At 40.7% G+C, this 21,375-nt stretch overlaps 1 protein-coding gene across 2 annotated transcripts in view; it reads right to left on the minus strand.

Annotated features, from left to right (window-relative positions):
• The window catches only part of EFTUD1 (elongation factor Tu GTP binding domain containing 1), a 231,874-nt gene that overhangs the window by 16,928 nt on the left and 193,571 nt on the right, over positions 1–21,375 (minus strand). For both annotated transcript variants that reach the window (XM_006885125.1, XM_006885124.1), the window contains 2 exons: positions 13,235–14,211; positions 2,754–2,938 (listed from right to left, as the gene is read on the minus strand). In XM_006885125.1, coding sequence (XP_006885187.1) covers positions 2,754–2,938; positions 13,235–14,211 — 1,162 coding nt within the window. The remainder of the gene's footprint in view (positions 1–2,753; positions 2,939–13,234; positions 14,212–21,375) is intronic.

The raw sequence follows: 21,375 nt of genomic DNA on the forward strand, positions 1-21,375 counted from the left end.
ATACTGCTGAAGATCACTAAAAAATGGCTAGAACAGTAGAACTGCCAAATGTTCAAGCTGGATTTAAAAGAGGTCATGGCAGCAGGGATATGAGATATCAGATGGATCCTGGCTGAAAGCAAAATAATATTTGTGCTTTACTGACTGTGCAAAAGAATATGACTATGTGGATCACAACAAAGTATGGCTAACATTGAGAAGAATGGGAATCTCAGAATATTTAACTATGTTCGTGCAAAATCTGTACCTAGACCAAGAAATTATTGTGCGAGCAGAGGAAGAGAACAATCCATGGTTTAAAATTAAGACAGATGTTCCCTGGGGTTGTATCCTTTCTCCCTACCTATCCAATCTGTATGTGGAGCAACTTGTTCAAGAAGCAGGATTCTATGAAGAATGATGTAGCATCACGATTGGAGGAAGACTCATTAATAACTTTCATTATGCAGATGACACAACCTTGCTTACTGAAAGTGAGGAGAACTTGAAGTGCTTTCTGCAGAAGATTAAACAATGCAGCCTTCAATGTGGACTGCAATCCATGTCAAGAAAATAAAAATCTTTACCACTAGACTGATAGGCAGTGTCATGCTAGATGGGCAAAAGATTGAAACTCTCAATAATTTCATTACTTCGATCCACACTCAATGTATTTGGTATCAGCAGTCAGGAGATCCGAAGTATTGCACTGGGAAAGTCTGCAGTCAGAGAGCTCTCCAAATTATTGAGGAGCAATGATGATAGACTGAGGACTAAGGTGTACCTGATTCAGGCCATGGTCTTTGCAATCACTTGCTATGCGTCTGAGAGCTGACCAGTGAATAAGGATGATAGAGGAATTGATGCCTTTGAATTGTGGTGTTAGAGAAGAGCACTAAATCCCACTGACTGCAAAAGAACAAATAAATTATGTCTTAGAGAAAGTGCAGCCAGAGTGCTCCTTGGAGGCAAAGATGATAAAGCTTCAACTTGCATACTCTGGGCATGTTACTAGTAGAGGCTAATCCCTGGAGAGGGCCATCATGCTTAGCAAAGCGGCACGATGGCAGAGAAGAGGAAGACCCTCAACCAGGTGACTGACACAGTAACTAGCAATGGGCTTGAGTGTGTCAGAGATGATGAGGATGGCGCAGGACAGGGCAGGGTTCAGATCTATTGTTCACAGGATCTCTGAGTTGTACTTGAAGGCAACACTATCACTGTAAATTGTGATAATAAAAAGTTAGGTTGGTTTTAAAACAATGGCTTCTGCACACACTCTGCAGGTGTCCTAATGTTGCCTCCTCTATTGCTGCACCTTTGGCCTCCAAAGTCTTCCACTTTAGCTGGTCAATTCCACTACAAATCTGTACAGGAAGGCTCGCCTATGGCCCTGGCTATCTTCTTAGTACTTTTCATTTTCCCTTCCCTCTTCCACCAAAGACTTATCATCTCATCTCATTACTGTTAAGTGGAAACCAACTCATAGCTGACCATCCAGGGGGTTTTCAGAGGCTGTAAATCACATGGGAGGAAGCTGGCTGTGGCACATTTGGTGGATTTGAGTCACTAGAGAGGACACCTCTTTGGCTTAGCAGTGTGACTCTTTCCAGACTCTGCCATCAGAGCTCCCTAAATTAAAGAAATAAGCATTCCAAATCTTTTCTTCTCTCCCTAACAATGCAGTTTGTTAAATTATCACTTTTGATTAGGTTGTCATGTGCCGTCGAGTCACCTGCGACCCTATGTACAATAGCCCTAAATCCTGCTCTATCGTATGCCAATCTTATTGTCTCTGACGTCCCTCTTCAAGGACTGATCCCACCTTGCAACACGTCCAAAGTATGTCAGATGAAGATTCAGAAGCCTTGCCTCCAAGGAGCAGCTTGGTTTCACCCTCTTCAGGGTAAACCTGTTTGTTCTTCTAGCAGTCCATGGTTTATTTAATACTCTTCTCTAGCATCACTGCACAAAGATATCAGTTCTCCTTCTATCATTCCTAGTCGCTGTCCAGCTTTCTGATGCATAGATAAGCTTTATTTTTTTATATATTTTGCCCACAGTAAATACGGAGTGTCTGGTATATATGAGGCAACTTATTCCACAACACTAAGCAGCAAGAGAAATAGTGAATTTCCAGTTTGGACACTGAAACATATAGACTAAATGATCATTTAAACTTGCCATTTGCAAGAAGTATAATTCTTCTCCTAGAAATGTGTAAAGGGAGTTCTGGCGGCTTTGTGGTAAGGAACTGTGCTGCCAATGCAAAGGTTCATGGTTAGAACCCGATAGCTAATCCACAGGGAAGGATGTACACTCTCCTCCTGTTTTATTTACTGCCTCTGAAAACACGCTGGAGAGTGAGCTCTGTGTCAGTTCTGACTCAGTGGTATATAATAACAACAAAATGCTGAAAATATTTTTTCTAGGAGAAAGTTCCTTTAAGTTTCACTTTAAAAGGGTGTACAATTTTTCTTTGAAAATCTAAAATATGTCTTTAAATGGGGGGGGGAAAGGGGCTAAAAGTTTCTGTCTTAGCAAAATTTGCATCAAATAAAAACAGAGTGAACATGTATACTTGTGTTGTAACATGCCACATACAACCTATTCATTATAGAATTTAAATAAAGTAGACTCTTTGTCTTTTCCTGTCCATCTGAATGAACAAAGTCAAAGGCAATTCAAAGAGATGGTGCGTTCTGTTTGTCTCGGCCTCGTCGGTAGGAAGCACATCCTGAGCTGAGAAGGAAGGAACAGGGATGGGGACTTACCTCCCAATGGCTGAATACCAGCTGCGGGCTGGCCAGGCCACTCGTCCGTTTCCTGATTTCATCAGCGAAGCCAAAGCTTTCAGCCACGGGAAGCACAGCTTTGATGATGAACATGTCTGTCCCTTCCTTCATTTCTTCCTGAAGCACTCGGCCTTCTCTCTTTGACAAGACAGCATAGACTCGACCTGCGGATTCATAAATTTGTCAGTTCATCGACCAGTTACGTTTTGAGTTACATATGGGCTTGTACACCTTGTAACAATCCATTAATGAGCAATTTTCTTCTCACTAGTTTCTTACATAGAGTAAAGCACAGTAACAATAGAAAATTAAACTAAGACATAAAAATGAAATCACCCTAAAGTCTATTACCCAAACAATCTCTACAATAAGACATGAGACATATGAGACTCTTCCAACACAGTTTCATGTATGAACCTGTCTTTTGATATGAAATCTAATGAGTGGAGTGTGACTGTGCTTGGACACACTTATGTAACTGCAAGACAACTATCAACATGATGATGAAGAGGTAAGTTATGTGGCTTTAGTAAGCAAGCAGCTGGCAAAACACTTTTATACTAAAAATAAAAACCACACAAACATAAACTCTTGCTCATATTTTTTCTTGAACCGATTATATAAGTGGCACGAATGTGAAAAGTTTGTTTCCCTGGAAGATGATACTCTTTGGAATCTTTAACGTCTGCTAACAATTCCTACTGCCATACCACAAGAAACTGCGCAAGTTCTCCTGGCTGACACTTCTAATTCTTCTTTAGGTCTAAGTCTGCCTTACCCCCAGAAGGGGAATGCCTCTAACTGGAGTTCTGTATGAGGCCTCTGGGTGCTCAAATATCCTTTCGCTCAGCAAGCAGAGCAGACTCTGCAAACAACTGTGATGAACTAAAAACCAGATGACTGTGGAAAACGTGCAACAGCTAACACACTGTCCTGAAAGCCTCCTCTTTAGTCTGTCATTAAAACAGTAATGTTTAATTAAGTGACATGAATATACTATCTTTAAATAACATTACAGGTTAAGCAGGGTTAAAGTCTCCTTTGACCTCTACAAAGACTTGCAGGCCTGCCTTCCTAAGTGGCCACGCAAGGAGTCTGGAGTGTAGGAGACGTACCTTATTGTTCAACTAGGAAATGAGGCATAGAGCAAAACTGACTCCCAAACTCTTCTCTCTGACTCAGATTTCCCCCTGGTGGAGGTTATTTGGAAAGAGAAAAGGAAACAAATAGTAGAACATTACTGTATTGCAGGTCTTAAAAAAAAAAATTTTTAAAAAAAAAATCCCAAAGCGAACTGCCCGTTAGCTACTTATTCTTTCCTTTCTCCCCTACAATTCTTAAGCAGGTGGGTTATCATTTCTTCATGAAGGGCTTCCTTTAACATCTGGGCTTTACTCAAAGTGTTGCACTGCAGTTTCAAGAGTAATGTTCATGTGCCAATCTAACATGATGGGAAAGAGGGACTCAAAGAGACAGGCCCTCGGCAGGATAGACTTCCACAGTGACTTTAACGGCGGGCTTGAGCACGTCAGAGATGCTGAGGATGGCACAGGACAGGGCAAGGCTAACACGTGTTGCTCGAAGCCCTTGCTCGAAGCCTGTGAGGCCCTAGTGAACTTGACGGTACCTAACAGCAAATACCAGCTAAAATGCCTTTTTTTCTCAATTCCTGTTCTCTGTGATTTATCGATGGATTAACACCTCTGCAACCAAATCTTTCTGTTATCAGATTCACCCTCCTAACACTTCTATTGTTCTCCCGATTGCCATTCCATTTATTTCAATAACCCTTCAATGCTTTGGGGTTTCATACTCTCTTGTGAACAAATTCCCCCTTCAAAGAGCATATTCCCTCATCACTTGTTGGATTTAATGCTGATTTTATGCCTGAGGCTTCAGAGACTCTATGTAGGCCAGGCTTCTCACCTGACCCCTCACATATTACAAGGACTGTTGGGGAATCTCCACCATGGAATCCAACATCCTTTTAAATTCAACACTTCCTCAGAATTCATTGCCTTCTACAAAAGGCAACTCCATTCTCCCAATTCCAATCAAACACTGTTCTCCTTGTTATTCCTACTAGAAATTTCAGAGAAACAGGATCAAGATTGACCCCAACTATGGTGCCAAGTAGTCTTTTAAAATCTGAATGCTTTCAAAACTTTCTCCTTGGGAAGCTCAGTCCATCTCTGGACAGCCTTAACTGGTAGGTAATTCTATACCCCACAGCTGTTCCCCTCATTTTGAATCACAAGTCCTAGGTTTCCATCATATGGAACAAGTTTAATCATACTTCTATAGACCTTTTTAACTGCTAGACAATGGCTATCTTGTCTTCTCTTTGTTTTGTTCTGTACCATCGAGTCAGAACAACCCACAGCTGATCCTTCAGCGGGTTTTCAAAGTAGTAAATTGTATAGGAGAAGATCACCTATCTTTCCTCCAGCGCAGCAGCTGGAGGATCAGAACCACGTTCCTTTGAGTTGGCAGCACAATTCCTCACCACTAAGTCACCAGAGTTTCCCATTTCCAGGCTAAATATCTCCAATCTTTCTATAACATGGCCCAGGTTTCCTGCCCCATCCTGGTTACTCTTCCATTTTAATCATTCTGATTTATTTACATTTTCTAGGCATATGGTGCCCAGAACTGAAAACTGTACTTTAGGTACAGCTGGAAAAACTATGCAAAAGCAGGGCAATCACCCTGATGACAAGAAATCTTTGGTAGGCTTGTCTGAGATAAATAAGCAACTCACTGCCATCAAAATTGACTCTTAGCTGATCCTCCAGTGGTTTTTTGGAGACTGTAAATTACACAGGAGGGATTATCCATCTTTCTCCTGCATAATCAAAGGCAGATTCAAATTACCAGGCCTTTGGGTTCTTAGTGCATGCCATTAGAGCTACCCTACCAACACAGCAGACACATATGAGTTATTAATCTTTATTTGGTTGCTACTCATTCTAAGAAAAGTTTAAAGTGGCTTATGAGAGTGAATACAGACAAAATAACCAGACAAAGAGAAGGAGGAAACAGGGGCAAACTGAGCAGGAATGGGAGGACCTGACTAATGTTTCAGGGCTTGGGACCATCTCTTGTCCTGGGTCAAGCCAGTTGCCTTGGATCAATCACAGTAGGAGAGAAATGTAATTAATAGTGGAATTGAGTCAATCAATTTTAATCCCAGAAGAGGTATATCCTGACCAATTTTAATCCCACAAGAACTACCAAGCTGCCACAATGAGTTCTACATGACTTGACAGCACCTAACAACAACAGAACTACATCTTAAAACTGTGGATACTGACAATCACCAAAGAAAAACAGTGCCAAGAAAACTGTTCAAACACACTTGACTCTCATTGCAGGGGTGTCCACTGACTAGATACATTTAGAGACCCCAGCACAGGGCCACTGAGATGTCACACAGACATAAAAGGAGGACTTATGATCACGTAGTCCTGATGAAAACACTCCACATTCCTTCACCTGGGTATCTTCCACCATGCTACACTTGTTTACCACTAAAAGAAACATCACTCTTGTACAAAAACGTGGCATGATTTGCAAACAAACCTTCACCCAAATAAAAAAGAAAAAAATACTAAAAGAAACATTGTGTGCCCTACTATATACAAGGCCCACAAAGAGGCTTTTGTCAAGAGATAAACTAGCAACAAGATCAATCCCATTAAGATAGTTTCCACTGGAGGCCGACTTGACATGTGTTCACTAGCATTCTAGGCTTCTCTGACCTGGCAGTGACCAAGTACTTCAGCTCCTGTTATGATCACTGTACAGCCTGTTAGCCAAGGTCAACCACTCACTGCCATAGTGCACACCAGAGGTTTCAAGACTCTGAACTCAAGTCTTTCAAGTCTACACACAAATCTTTTTCATCCTTCAAGGCCTACTAAAAAACAACCCAGGCCATAAAATTCTCTAATGCCTTCAACTGAAAATAATCTCTTCACTCTCTGATTATACCTTTATGCCATCAGAGTCTTATCTATACATCTTATTTATGATAGGTGGTAAGACTGATCTTAGATTCTGCAATCTTTAAAAGTGGAAGTTTTGACAATTACAGTTCTGTGGGGTATTTTTGGTTTGTTCTGGTTTTCTTTTTAAACTTTAGAAAAAGAGCTAGCCACTCACAGCAATCATTTCTCTAATAATAAACAAACTGAAAATAATGTAAATTTCAAATTTGGGGATAATGGGTAAGTAAATTACAGTACAGTAAGTTTACAGCATATTATCAGCGACCTTCAGAGGAAAATTATGAACACTACATAGCCAAATGGAAGAAAGCTCATAAAATGAACCGTAAATGCAAAAAGCAGAATATTAAATTGCTTCTAATGCAAAGTTACAGCTGTACAAATTGCATAATTATCTATAAGGATTATAAAAGAAGAGAATAAAAGAAATAGTTGTAAAGAGGAAGATCCCCCACCCCCAGCTTGTTAAATTCTGTTATTATTGCTTACATTTGTGCAGTAACTTCAATTGAACACTCGCACACAAACACATGGAAAAAGAGAGACACAGATATTGGCAGGTTGCAAACAATTTGGGTTTGATTCTCATAAACCAGGTCACAGGAACCTCTTTTCCGTTTCTTACAGAGTTAGCAGGCTACTAAATTAAGCAAATGTGGCTGACAGGATGCAGATGGGCTTTAACCAAATAGGAGGTTAAGTATGCTCTGACTGTAACGGAGAAAGTGGGTTGGGTGTTATTATATAGATGAATTCCATTAAAAGCTCACAGGAAATAGATGCTAGCAAGTGGACCCCACTCACACCTGGCAAAAGCTCCTGAACGCTCTAGCTCACAATATTCTGTCTTTATTACAACCTAGTTGATTCAAAAGGCATGATGACTAAATCCAAAGTTGACATGAAGCTGAGAGAACAATAAATAACAGAATCAGGAAAACTAGACAAGGACTCAAATCTATCAAGACACAATTCAGCATGGATAAATGCAAGGTTCTCCTCCCACGCAATAAATAGCACCTGAAAACACGCTGGAGGGTCAGCTATGGGTCAGCTCGGACTTGACAGTACACCACACACAACACCATTTTCTACAATCAGCTTCAACCAACTAAGTCTCTAGGTTTAGATACACAATACTGACCAGCAAGCAGTTCACATAACATTAACTAGAAATGAGTTTAAGCTTCACAGAAGTCTTCAGTGTACTGCTTCTCAAAGAAAGCGAATTTAAGGTTGTTCAACTCAAAATCAGTCCATCTATGAATGCCCATTTCAAAGTACTATGACTTCCAAGAGACTTTCCCTGTTTTAAATCTGCTTAGTCCCATTTTTTTAAAAAACAAAACAAAAAACCATTTGTTCATTTAACTTAAGTTAACCACATTTTATTTCCCCTTGATTTTTGATAATTAAATTTTGTCAACTTATCTCTCAAAGCAAGTTACTATTATTAGGAGCTGCTGAGTCTGAACCGAACGACAGCTGACCCTCCAGGGGGTTTTCAAAGATTGCAAATCACACAGGAGGAGATCTTCCATCTTTCCCTTGCAAAGCAGCTGGTTGATTCGAACCATGGGTCTCTGGGTTGGCAGCAAAGCTCCTTATAATTAAGTTCACTAGAACTCCTTCAAAGCAAGAATCAGGCTTGATGCAATTCTGGCACATTACAGCTCTCTCTCTCTTCTCTCTCTAATCTACTGCCTTGAATTATGAAATGTAAAAAACAACGAAGTATGAAATAAAACATTTTTAACTTTAAAAGTAAACTAGGTATTTCTGTCATCACAGGAGTCTAGAGCGAGGGCTACATGGTGGAGGGGACCTGGGGGAGGGTTTGTAAAACAATGAAAGAATCTTTTCTTTTACTTTTCCATAATTTTTGACTCATGTACTTATAACTTTTTACTCAAATTTGTGTCTTCTAGGTTGCAACACCCCCATGATACATCTTCAAGGATATGAACATGTACGGCCAAGCACAATCAATAAGAGTGCATCTAAATTCCAAAATCAATCTCCATAATAGTCTATGTGTTTCCTACTGCCAAAGGGGCCCTTTAGAGTAGTGAGAGAAGATCTTCACCCTGAAACCCACAGCGTCCCTTTTCAGCAGGAAGTAGCTAAGAGAATACGCTATCCCCTTTTCCTTATGAATCAGGGTGAAGTCTCTCTCAGGGAGGAGTGATAGGGAATGGCAAAGGACACACCGACAAAGGAGATTAATCAGAACTGACTTTGACAAGCACTGTGGCAATTGGACAACAAACTGGGGAGGAGGGTGGAGAGAATGGTGCGGCAATGAAGGAGTGAAAGCCCAGAATCCCTGTGAGTGTTCATTGAAACTAATAAAATTTAATAAAAAAAAGAAAAGAAAAGTAAACAGTGAATGAAACTTATTGGGGAATTTCCTTATAGGGCATATATGTTGTAACATGTATATATTGAAGAAAGAACTATACCAACTATACACTCAAACCCCACTGTCACCAGTGGCTTCTGACTCCTGGTGGCCCTTAATTGAGTTTCTGAGGTGATAAATCTTTATGGGAGGAGACTTCCCATCTTCCTCCTGGTCAACTGTAATCTCCGACCTTTAGGTTAGCACTCCAATACAAAACACATTATCCATCATTTTAACTGCTGCTAAATTATTAACTACCTTTGAATCAATTCCAACTCATAACTATCTTAAAAGAGTAAAGCTATCTCACAGAGTTTCTTAACTGGGGTCTTCAGTGTAATTCAGTGGGATTGCCAGGTCTTTTCTCCTGTGATGTGACTGTGAGTTTGAACTGCCAATCTTCTAGTTAGCAGCCAACCACTTAACCACTGTCCCAGAAGGGCTCCTTAAAACTTCAACACAGTCTAATGAAAACAGGTATTTATGAAATGTAAGGTTATTGCCAAAGTTTAGAAAAGGAAAAGAAAAGAATTTAAAAGGGCAACAGTTAGAAACAATAAAGGGACAATTTACAATTCACATGACAATGAATTAAAAATACAAAGTGATTCTAGTGGCTAATTAATCCCACTGAGAAGGGAATTTTTCAGGTGAGGGGTGGGAGAAGGGAGAAACCAGAGAATATGAACATGAATACACACACATACATCCTCATTGCTTTGGAGTTGGAATTGACTCATAGCTGACTGCCTAACATTTCTGAAGCGCAGAGCTAGCTTCTGGTGGATCTGAACTGTCAGTGAGAGGGTTTTTGGGTTAGCAGTGCAACTCCCTGCAGACTATGCCACCAGAGCATGTCTCTCTATCTCTCTAAAATCAATATAAGTTCCTATTTCCAGAACTACGAGAAAAACCTTTCAAGATATGATCTTATTTACACAAACTCATATTAACTTGAATTTTTTTCCTTTTTCCAATATGAGTGTTAAGCCGATAAGAGAATGAGTTGTACATAAAAGACATTCATCTTATCAAAATATGATTTACTGTTTGCTGAATTGCTTTCATATCAAACAAAAATAGCACAAATGAGGAAATCAAAGTCCATGTAGTAAGATGATTATATTGTGACTTCTTTCTCTTCCCATTGAAACCCCAACCCCCCCACCAGTGGGAGCTCTGGTGGCCTATTGGCAAGAAGCTGCACTGCAACCCCAAAAGTGCATGGTTCGCATACACCAGATGTTCCACTGGATAAGAAGGGGCAATCTCCTCCTGTGCCAGTCGGATCTGATTTGACAGAATGCATGCATGTGTGCGCACACACACAAATAAAAAATAAAACCCCAAAATTAACTTTACTATTGTTGTGCTTATTGTGTGTATTGCACTTGTATAATGTAAGAAAGAAATTACACATACCCATTTTACTTCTATGTAAATATAGGCATTCTCTCTAAACTCACTGCAGTCTCTTTGGAACGGACCATAGCTGACCCCCTGGTGGGTTTTCAGAGGCAGTAACTGCATGGGAGGAGAATGCCTCTTTCTCTAGCAGAGCAGCTAGAGGGTTTGAACTGTCTACTTTTACCTACTCGGCTGCAAGGCCTCCTCCAATATGGGTATTGGTGGTACTATATAATTCCACTGTTTTATCAGTTACTAAAAATGTGGATTCTGCTTTCTGGGGACAGAGTGGGAATATACATATACATTTTTTTTATATAAAATGAGGTAACTCTTGACTACCCACATGAGAAAATGGTAAAACCCAACTGTTGAACTGCATTAAAAGATCTCGTGTGGGGGTGATAGTATGTCTGCGTTCTGTACTGGCTGGAGGTGCTATGTTCAAATAGGATTGTTTTATTTAAGGGGGATGCCAACCAAATAAAATGTGTCCAAAGGACAGCATCCCAGACAGTGAGAGGATATGAAAATTACATCACTTGAGAACTAGCTAATGGCTCAGCTCTGGTGAGTTTTCTTTAGAATATAAAACTAGAGAACAAATGCTGTCCTCATATAAATCAATGATACTATACAGAAGAGGAACACATAGTGGTTGGAACCTGTCTGGATAAGACTTTTTATTTAATATAGGGAAGAAGTGGTCTAATCACAGGAGCAAGCTACCTATCACTGAAGTATTCATATAAAGGTACTCTAAGCATTCATCAGGGAGGCAAAGGTAAACGATGAGCTCGGAGAAATCCTCTAAGGATTTCTAAGCAATCAGATTCCTGGATTCCAGTCCCAACTCTGCCTTCTTAAATTAAGGACGTTCTTGATGAGTATCAAGGATAACATCTGGGAATCGTCTAGACAGATGCTCTCCAGATGATATGTGGATTCTTTAAGATGTTAATAATAATAATATTAACACAAGGTTGTGAAACACTGTGTATCATACATAGCTATCTTATTTGGAAATTCAATTGACAATATACAATGATTTTACACCAGCATTCAGAAGTTGTAAGATGCAATTTTGTTTAATACCTCCTTGTGTTTTTAAAAAAATGCTACCAGGAAATGATGAATTTGTCTCACAGGACATTACTGGGATGTAATAAATTTCTTTTGGGGGAAGAAAATGGAAGGGGAAAAGGCTTGGATTTTTGATGTTGGGAATTAATCCAGCAAGAGAGTTTACTAAATTAACATTCTGCTAAACAACCAAAGACTGGCTTGAAGGGCCTTAGGCTTAGAAGAAACCTAATGATTTTTCTCACTTCCTCATTCAGCACTAACTCCCCCTTTCTGCCCTCTTCATCTTGGAAACACTTCCGTGATCTCAAGAGGCTAATGGAGCTATTGGGTGCCAGGCACTGTTCTTTCTAGACACTATGTCTGTATTCTCAGGGATGGCGCAGGAGGGGAAGGCCCTCTATGAGGTGGACTGATTCAGTGACTGGGGTAATCGCGATGGGAGTGTCAGAGACAGCGTGACTGGCACAGGACAGAGCAGAGTTTAGGGCTGTTGTACACAGGGTCGCTATGAGTCGCAAGCGACTCGACGGCACATAACAACAACAACAACAACAACAAACTTATGACTTAATGCTCCTTTTCATGGGTGAGGAAAAGAATTCTCAGTGAAGTCAACTCAAAACTCAGACTTGTTGCTGTTGAGTCAGAACTGACAGCTGACCCTTCCGAGGGCTTTTAGAGGCAGTAAATAGCACAGATTACCCATTTTTTTCTTCAAGAAGCAGATGGTGGATTTGAACTGCCCACCTGTGAGTTAGAAGCATAACCCCCTACAGACTAGGCCAGTAGCATCTGCCTAAAGACAAATAAAGCCCCATGTCTCCTGTGATGCCAAAGACAGTGCGACTTGCCACAAAGGAAAAAAGGGGTGGGGTTGGGAGTGGGATTTGATAGAACAGAAACATTTATAGCCTCAAATAATGTTGTTTTTCAGAAGGGACTGAGAATTCACCAAAGGCTTTTTGTGTTAGGAATACAAGAATGGCGTCTCACTCTGATCATTTTGTGAACAACTCTAGTTAACCTAAGCTGACCAGGTTATCCACTTGAGGAAAAACTGGCACATAAGTTTGGATGGTAACATTTATCTGTTAAGTATGAGTCTGTTGTTGCTGTTATGGACGATCGAGTCAGGACCAACCCATAGCTGACCCTCTGGCAGGTTTCCAAAGGCAGTAAATCTCAGGGCAGGGGAATGCCTATCTTCCTCCTGTGGAGCAGCTGGTGGATTTGAACTGTGTGCCATTGCGCTGGCAGCACAACTCCTTATCACTAAGCCAGTAGAGCCCCCTTATATTTGTTAAAGAGGTAGCTTCAACTTCATTTGCCAGACAAAAGATATTCCTTCCAATTGTGGAAGAAAATCTTTAGTACTATAAGTTTTTCACACCCAAGATTTTAATAATTAAAATCCATCACTTTTAAGATGTTAGTTCCTCACTAAATGAGACTACATCTTCTAAGAAAACATGCAGTGGGTTCAGTTTTTGTGATAGAACGCTACACTGAGAGCAGACGTTTCTCAGTAGCTTTCCCCTTCCTCCCTTCCTTACCAAGAACATCACCAGTGGCCATGATGTCACACGTGTACATGGCCGCCATCAGGCGCTGAGGTTTCACCTGAAGTGCGTAGCGGCAGGCTTCTTTCATGGTGGCAATCAGCTGTCCTGAGAAGGGTCCATAGCAGTCACTGAGGGAAGCCTCTCCTTTCTGAGCAGTTCTCTTCTCAAAAGGCTCAAAGCTGCCATCGTGTAGCTCTTGGCCTTCACCTCCACTATAACGCGCAAAGTCCCTCTGTCCTTCTTTTACCAGGTCATTTTGCTCATCCTGCTTCTCACTTGCTCCTTGTTCTTCAAATTTAGCTAAGTCCCATTTTTCCAGAACAAAACAGACACCCATGAGAGGCTCCTCACACATGGGGCCGGAGAGGGTTGCGAGCTGGAAGCCACTGACTATGCTGTTGCTCAAATCTCGGTACTTAGAAGCTTCTCTTGAAGCTTTGTTGACTGGGCCTGGCCACACTGGATGCTGAAAATCTTCACTTCTGATGACTAGTATGTTGGGCCCACATTTTCTTGGGCCAAATGACCAGATCTGGTCAACAATGTTCCTCCATTTTCTCCCTGTTAGGTGTTGCTCTAGTTTTCCTTTGAATTCCTGAATTTTCTCTTGGGTCTTCTGGGGAATTACCTGAGCATTTCTGCCTTCATTCAAAGAGGATGTCAACTGCTCCATAGAACGAATCAAATCACTATTGTCTTCCAGAATCTGAGTGACCTCTTCTGGCAGAGGCATGGCGCGAACACTGAGTGTGGCGAGTTTATTAGGTGTCGTCATGGTGATCAGCCCATCAGCGTCAACCTGGATTCCTTCTGGGAGTTTGCTCTGATCCTCTTTTGTTTGGTGTATGACGGCAACTTTTTGCTGTCTGCCTATTTCTTCATTGACCATGTCAACTTTTGGAGGCTTTGTGATCGTTTCTCTGAATGGAATAATGGGCTCAGATACACTGATTTGAATCTTCGCAAACCTATAAACAAATCAAGACAAAGAACATAAAGTTATAATCAAAATGGTATCAAAGCTCTTCTGTAGAAACATGCCATGAAGAGTCTAAGAAAGCAGAGAAACATAGTGACTTTATTTTACAATAAGAAATCTACAAAATGACATTATATTAAAATTTAAATTCTGCTTTCATGTCAGATTTCAAGGACTATCTCTCATGGGAACATGCAGTGCCCTGCTGGCCAAGTGGTACAGAGCTGCACTGGCAACTCACAGACAGGAGGTCTGATCTACCAGCTGCTCCGTGGAAAGATGGGCAATTGTCTCACATGAGACTTACATCTCCAAAGACTTGCTGGAGGGTCCCCGATGAACTGGTACTGACTCCACAGCATGTAACAATAACAACAACAACATGGGAATACTCCTCCAGGGGAGTTCTCTGCATATACTGGAATGGAACTGTTTGGTTCATTCTCAATATCTCTGTATTTATTTTTGAATCACCTATTTAGATGAAGTTTTGAGTAGAAAATAAATCTTTCAATAGGATTAGATACATAAATTATTTACTCATTTAAGAGTTCTGAAAATAAAAACTCAGTTGATTCTTGCTCTAGACAGGAGAATAAAAGAACCTCAGGACAGATAGTCTAAGCCTCTCAGCCTGTTTGGCTTTGATATGAGGTTCACCACGAGGATTAACATGATCCAGTTTGTCTACAAGGAGTAATTTGCAAAAGAACTTCCTGGAATGGCAGAAATATTCACTATCTGCACCAAAATGTGATACTGAATACGTGCAATGTGGCTAGTGCAACTAAGAAATTGAATTTCCAGTTTGAGTTCATTTTAATGAAATTTAAATAGCCACCTGTGGTCCCAGCATTTGAAATATGACTAGTGACTTAAGAAATGGGATTTTTCATTTTACTGAATTTAAATTAACTTGATTTTAAACAACCACATGTGGCTTATAAGTAATGTATTGGCCAGCACAGGTCTTGAGCCTCAATCTATCAATATCTATCAAGTTCAGAAAGCCCTCTAACCCAAAAGATGTCAAGTACAATTTCATGCTGGCCATGGGCTTTCTTCTTAAACAAATTATAAATTCATTCACAGATGGTAAATCTAGAAAACTGGCATGGATTTATTCTGACGACAATGAAACCATGCAATCCTTCCCTTCCTCTTTTTTCTGTCAACCTCATTCCCAGGTAACACTAAAACTCTGATCTGGTCTATATCTAATATTAGTAATGCAGATGGACATATGTATAATGAAAGTATGTCACATTCACACACAGAGTATGACATTTTGGGGTTGAGGTACAATGCATTTTCTTGGGAAATAGTAAAAAGGGGATGGATTATTGAAAATATCAACGTTTGAAATTCTGATTTTGGATTTATTTCTGTTTTCTACATATGGTCGGTGTGGGGCAGAGATCTGCTCTGTCTGATTTCAGACTTTGGGATACATCTGAAAGCTCAATAAATGGATGATTTTCTAAAAATAATGTTATCCAAATTTATGTAAGAAGACATATAAAGCCTGAATAGATCATAATGCATGGAAGAAAAGAAAAATGTTAGGCAAAATTACTTCAGAAAAAGGCTCCGGCTTTGCTAGTGAATTGGTTCGCTTTCAAAGATCAGCTTACTTCAGTGCTGTGTACATTGTTGCCCAGCATATCTAAGGCACTTATTTTCTCCCTAAAGAATATTACTGCGTCTGTGGACAAGGGACCACTCAACAGCACTTCAGCATTGCTCTTGGGGGTCCTTTTAAACAGCATGTCACCAACAAAAAAAGAACCAAAAAAATGCAAACCAGAGCACTACAGGATGCAAACAGGCCAAGAGAGTCCCATGTTAGGAATCAACAACATACAGGAGGTGTTATTAGCTGTTCAGTCATCCTTGCTCATGGTTACCCTGCCTGTGCTTAGAAGAATCACTCTATAGGCTAAGGTTGTATGACCTTCCGGAAGCAGATCACCAGGCTTGCCTTTCAAGGAGTCTCAGTGTGAGTTCAAACCATCAATATTTTGGCAAATAGTTTAGGGCTTAACACTCGTGCCTCTCAAGGAACTCATATTAAACTGAACAAAATCAATCAATAACACTACCTATGTGTTGGTTCTGACTCGGAGAGGTTTCCAAGGCTGTAAATCTTTGTTGTTGTTGTTAAGTGCTGTCAAGTCACATAAGACTCATAGCAACACTTATCTTTAGAGAAGGAGATTGTTCCTCATTCTTCCACTGGGCACCTGGAAGATCTGAACCTCTGAACTGTCAGTAACACCACCTAATACTACCAAAGCTCTTTATATTAAATATGGTGTCTTTCAACAGAAAATCCACATAAAATAAGGCTATGTATTTCAACCGATAAAACTGCTGTGACCAGAGGCTCACAGAGGAAATGAGGCCTGAATTTTCATTTTCCCTAGGGACAATGGACCAGAATGAATTTATTTTGCATTTGCTTTGACTTTATAGAACACTTCTTTAAATAATTAGAATCAACTGTTTTTGCTCTTTGTTGTTGTTGTTATGTGCCGTCGAGTCGCCTGTGACTCATAGCGACCCTATGTACAACAGCCCTAAACTCCGCTCTGTCCTGTGCCAATCGCACTGTCTCTGACACTCCCATTGCAATTATCCCAGTCACTGAATCAATCCACCTCATAGAGGGCCTTCCTCTCCTGCGCCATCCCTCTACCCTCCCAAGCATGATGTCCCTCTCCAAGGACCGGTCTCTCCTCACAACATGTCCAAAGTAAGTTAGACGGAGCCTCAGAATCCTTGCCTCCAAAGAGCCACCCGGTTTAACCCTCTCCAGGACAAATCTGTTTGTTTTCCTAGCAGTCCATGGTATTCTCAATACTCTTCTCCAACACCACAGCTCAAAGGCATCAATTCTCCTTCTATCCTCCTTGGTCATTGTCCAACTCTCTGATGCATAACAGGTGATTGTGAAGACCATGGCCTGTATCAGGCGCACCTTCGTCTCCAGAGAGACACCACTGCTCTTCAGCACTTTGGAGAGGTCCCTAACAGCAGACTTTCCCATGGCAATGTGCCTTTTAATTTCCTGGCTGCTGGTGCCAAGACGGTTGACTATGGAGCCAAACAAACTAAAGCTGTGTACAATCTCAATCTCTTCACCATCCATCCTGATGCTGCCAATTGGTCCAGTGGTGAGAATCTTTGTCTTCTTGACATTGAGCCTCAATCCATATTGTAGGCTGCAGTCCTTGACACTCTGCAGCAGGCGCTTCAGGTCCTCCTCAGTTTCAGCAAGCAGGGTTCTGTCATCCGCATAACGCAGATTGTTGATAAATCGTCCACCAATCTTGACCCCACATTTCTCCTCATAGAGCCCAGCCTCCTGGATAATCTGTTCTGCATATAGGTTGAAAAGGTATGGAGATAGGATGCATCCCTGGCGTACGCCCTTCCCAATTTTGAACCATGCAGTGTTCCCTTGCTCTGTTCTGATGACTGCCTCCTGGTCCAAGTATAAGTTTCACATTAGAACGATCAAATGTTCTGGGACTCCCATTCTTCTCAGAGTCAGCCACAGTTTGTTATGATCTACACAGTCAAATGCCTTTGCATAGTCAATGAAACACAGATAGACATTCCTCTGGTATTCCCTGCTTTCAGTCAAGATCCATCTAACATCAGCTACAATATCTCTAGCACCACGACCCCTTCTGAAACCAGCCTGGACTTCTGGTAGTTCTCTGTTGATGTGCTGTTCCAGTCGGTTTTGGATAATCTTCAGTAAAATCTTGCTTGCATGTGAAATCAGTGAAATTGTTCTGTAGTTTCCGCATTCGGTTGGGTCGCAGGTATTAATGTGGTTGTTGTTAGGTGCCACTGAGTTGAGTATGACTCATAGTGACGCTATGAACAAAAGATCTAAACCCAGTCCTGTCCTGTGCCATCCTCACACTTCCTGACGCACAAGAGCCCACGGCAGCAGTCACCTTGTCAATCTACCCGGTTGAAGGTCTTCCTCTCCTTTGCCAACCCTCTACCCTTCCCAACATAATGTCTCTTCAAGGAATAATAGTACCTCCTTGCAATATGTCCAAAGTATGTGAAGCAAAGCCTCATCATTCTTGCCTTCAAAGAGCACTCTGGCTGCAACAGCTCCAAGACATATCTGTTCATTCTCTTGGCCATCCATGGGACGTTCAGTGCTCTTCTCCAACACGGTTCAAAGGCATCAATTATTTTTCTGTCATCCTTATTCATTGCCCAGGTCTTGGATGCATAGCATCCAATCACACGCACCCTAGTCCTCAAACTGACATCACTACTCCTCAATAATTATTAATTAGGTATTAACACCACCTTCATTTTATAGATGAGAAAAATCAAGATTAAGAAAGGTAATTTCCTTAAGTCACATAAATTAGTAAAGCAGAGCTGATGGAATTAAAATCTAGGTATAACTATAGAATCCATGCTTTCTAAGCCATTATGCCATATATTTTAAAAATAATCACACTAAACAGGATATTAAAGACATAGTGCACTAAAGATTAAAAAGCTTTTATACCATAAATATAAAACTTGACGTGTACTCAGATATCTGAAAATATATTACATTAAACATATGAAGTAATCTATGCAACCATCTTTCAATACCCCTGCCTAATTTAGGAAAAGCACTTAAGAAGAAATTGGAAAAAAATTATCTCCTTTTTCTTTTGCGATAACATTCTTTCTTATAAGCTTAGAACAATCAAGAAAATCAACTACAAATCTATAAAGACTATAAGAGAATACATTTATGCCACTGTCCTTTTGTCTAGCTTTAATATAAAGGTAAATGAGTTACAGGTCATTTTAGCCTTCCAAATGCCTGAAGTCACTTATGACATTAATTAAAACCAATCCATCCAGGGGAAGCCTATCTCTGTTAGCCACACCTAGAAAGTGCCTCAGGGTCAAAGACTCTTTAAATTCTGGCACCACAGGGCCTATCATTACTGTTCCAAAAAGGAGGGAGGGTGTGTCAGGGCAATTTCCTATGGCTTCCTGTCATATCAGATTATTTATTAGTACCTTGAGATCAGGATGCAAAAAAACCCTCCAACAGTTTCCTGGCCTCAAGATAATTAGTCTCTGTATTTCTCTAGAAAACATATGTAGAAACTGAAAAATAAACATGTAATAAAAAGTTTTCTTCCACAACACCCTAAAAAAAGTCAATATTGTACAAATACAAGTGTAAGGTGTAACAGTCATATAGAACAGTGCGCAAAAGAAAAAGCTACTAATCTGTATGACTTATCACAAAATGTGCAATGTCACAGAAGTCAGCACACAGGACACTGCCAGTCCTCAAAAGTCCCCCATTCTGCCTCCCTACCCCAGGAAAATAACTGCCATCCTTGGTATCATCATCATCATCATCACACTTTAAAAGAAATTGTTTCCTTGTGGGATGTATTGTGAACTTTTGCATTAACAGACTCAAGCACATATTTTGGTGTTTTTTTTGTAATTAGGTCTATTATGCTGTGAGATTCAGCCATGTTTTGATTATTATTTAGTAAGTCCTACGTATTTTATTATTTTACACACACACACACACACACACACACACACACACACACCACTTATTCATGGCCATCGAGTTGGGACCAACTCAGAACTGACCCTGCAGCAGGTCAACTCCTTACCCACTAGGTTAACCGCCCCCCCCCCAACATGTTTGTCTATACATTATGGATAGTGATCTCTGGTGGCTTAGCGGTAAGGAATTACACTGCTAACTATGCAATTCAAATTCACCAGCTAATCTGCAGGATAAAGAAGGGCAATCTCCTCCTGTGTGATATACTGCCTCTAAAAATCTGCTGGAGGGTCAGGTATGGGTTAGTTCTGACGCTATGGTATACAACAACAAAAACAATATATGATGTATGTATTTTTAAGTGGATAATTTTTAGAAGTAGCTCACCAGGCCTTTTTTTTTAAAGTCCTCCTTAATCTGGAAGCTCCACTAGAACTTATTCAACAACATAGCAATACATGTAACTCCAGGCACAGAACAGTGTTGGCTGGGCCAATATTACATATTCTGAACTACTTTATCTTTAAAATTAGTCTTAATTTTCAATACATAAGAACACTCAGTTTTCTCGACTTCTTCAAAAGTGTCTTGGTTTTCAGTCTCTCACTCATTCAGAATGTCTTTAAGTAGGAAGTGACTGAGAGCTGCCAACCCACTGGATCTCCAGGCTGTAAACGACACGGGAAATGGTTGCCCATTTTCTTGCGTGGAGCTGCTTACGGATCAGTGGCCCTTAACATTTTACGAGCAACTTGTCATATTCGAAGCACAAATGAGTTCTGAATCAAAATCGCTCTTAATCTATAATCAGTTCGGGGAGAAATGACCCTGTCTATCCAAACTACAAACATGGTATATACATGTACGTGTGTGTATCTGTGCATTTTATTTGGACAGTGGTCCCATCAATGGGAGTTAATACCTATTTTTAGGTATTTGATTAGGTAGACATTACTATCAAAAGTTTTTAGTTGCCAGTGGGTCAGCTCTGGTTCTCAGTGTTCCTGTGTACAGCAGAATGAAACTCTGTCTGCTCTGGTGTCATGGTCACGATCGGTTTTGCTTAAGCCAACTGTTGTTGTCTCTGTGTCAACCCGTCTCGTTGAGGGTTGTGCCACACAAAGACCTCAACCATCTCTTTTGGTGACCCTCTATATTTCCAAGTATGGTATTCTTCTCCAGGAACTGGCCTCTGATAAAAGGTCCAAAGCACACGAGATGAATTTTCACCATTCTGGTTGCCATTTTTGATGCTGTTGTTGTTGTTGTTATGTGCCACTGAGTCGCTTGGGACTCACAGCGACCCTATGTACAAGAGCTCTAAATTCTGTTCTATCCTGTGCCAACCTAGCCATCACAAACACACTTATTCCCACCGCTACAGTCACAGAATCGATCCATCTCATCAAAGATCTTCCTCTCCTTCGCCACCCCTCCACTCTGCCAAACATGACGTCCCTCTCCAAGGACCAGTCCCTCCTTGCAATATGCCCAAAATATGTCAGACGAAGCTTCAGAATCCTTGACTCCAGGGAACACTCTGGCTTCACCCTCTCCAGGACAAACTTATTTGTTCTCCTA

This window comes from Elephantulus edwardii, unplaced genomic scaffold, assembly GCF_000299155.1.
Source record: "Elephantulus edwardii isolate Elephantulus edwardi_28Jun2011 unplaced genomic scaffold, EleEdw1.0 scaffold00041, whole genome shotgun sequence".
NCBI lineage: Eukaryota > Metazoa > Chordata > Mammalia > Macroscelidea > Macroscelididae > Elephantulus > Elephantulus edwardii.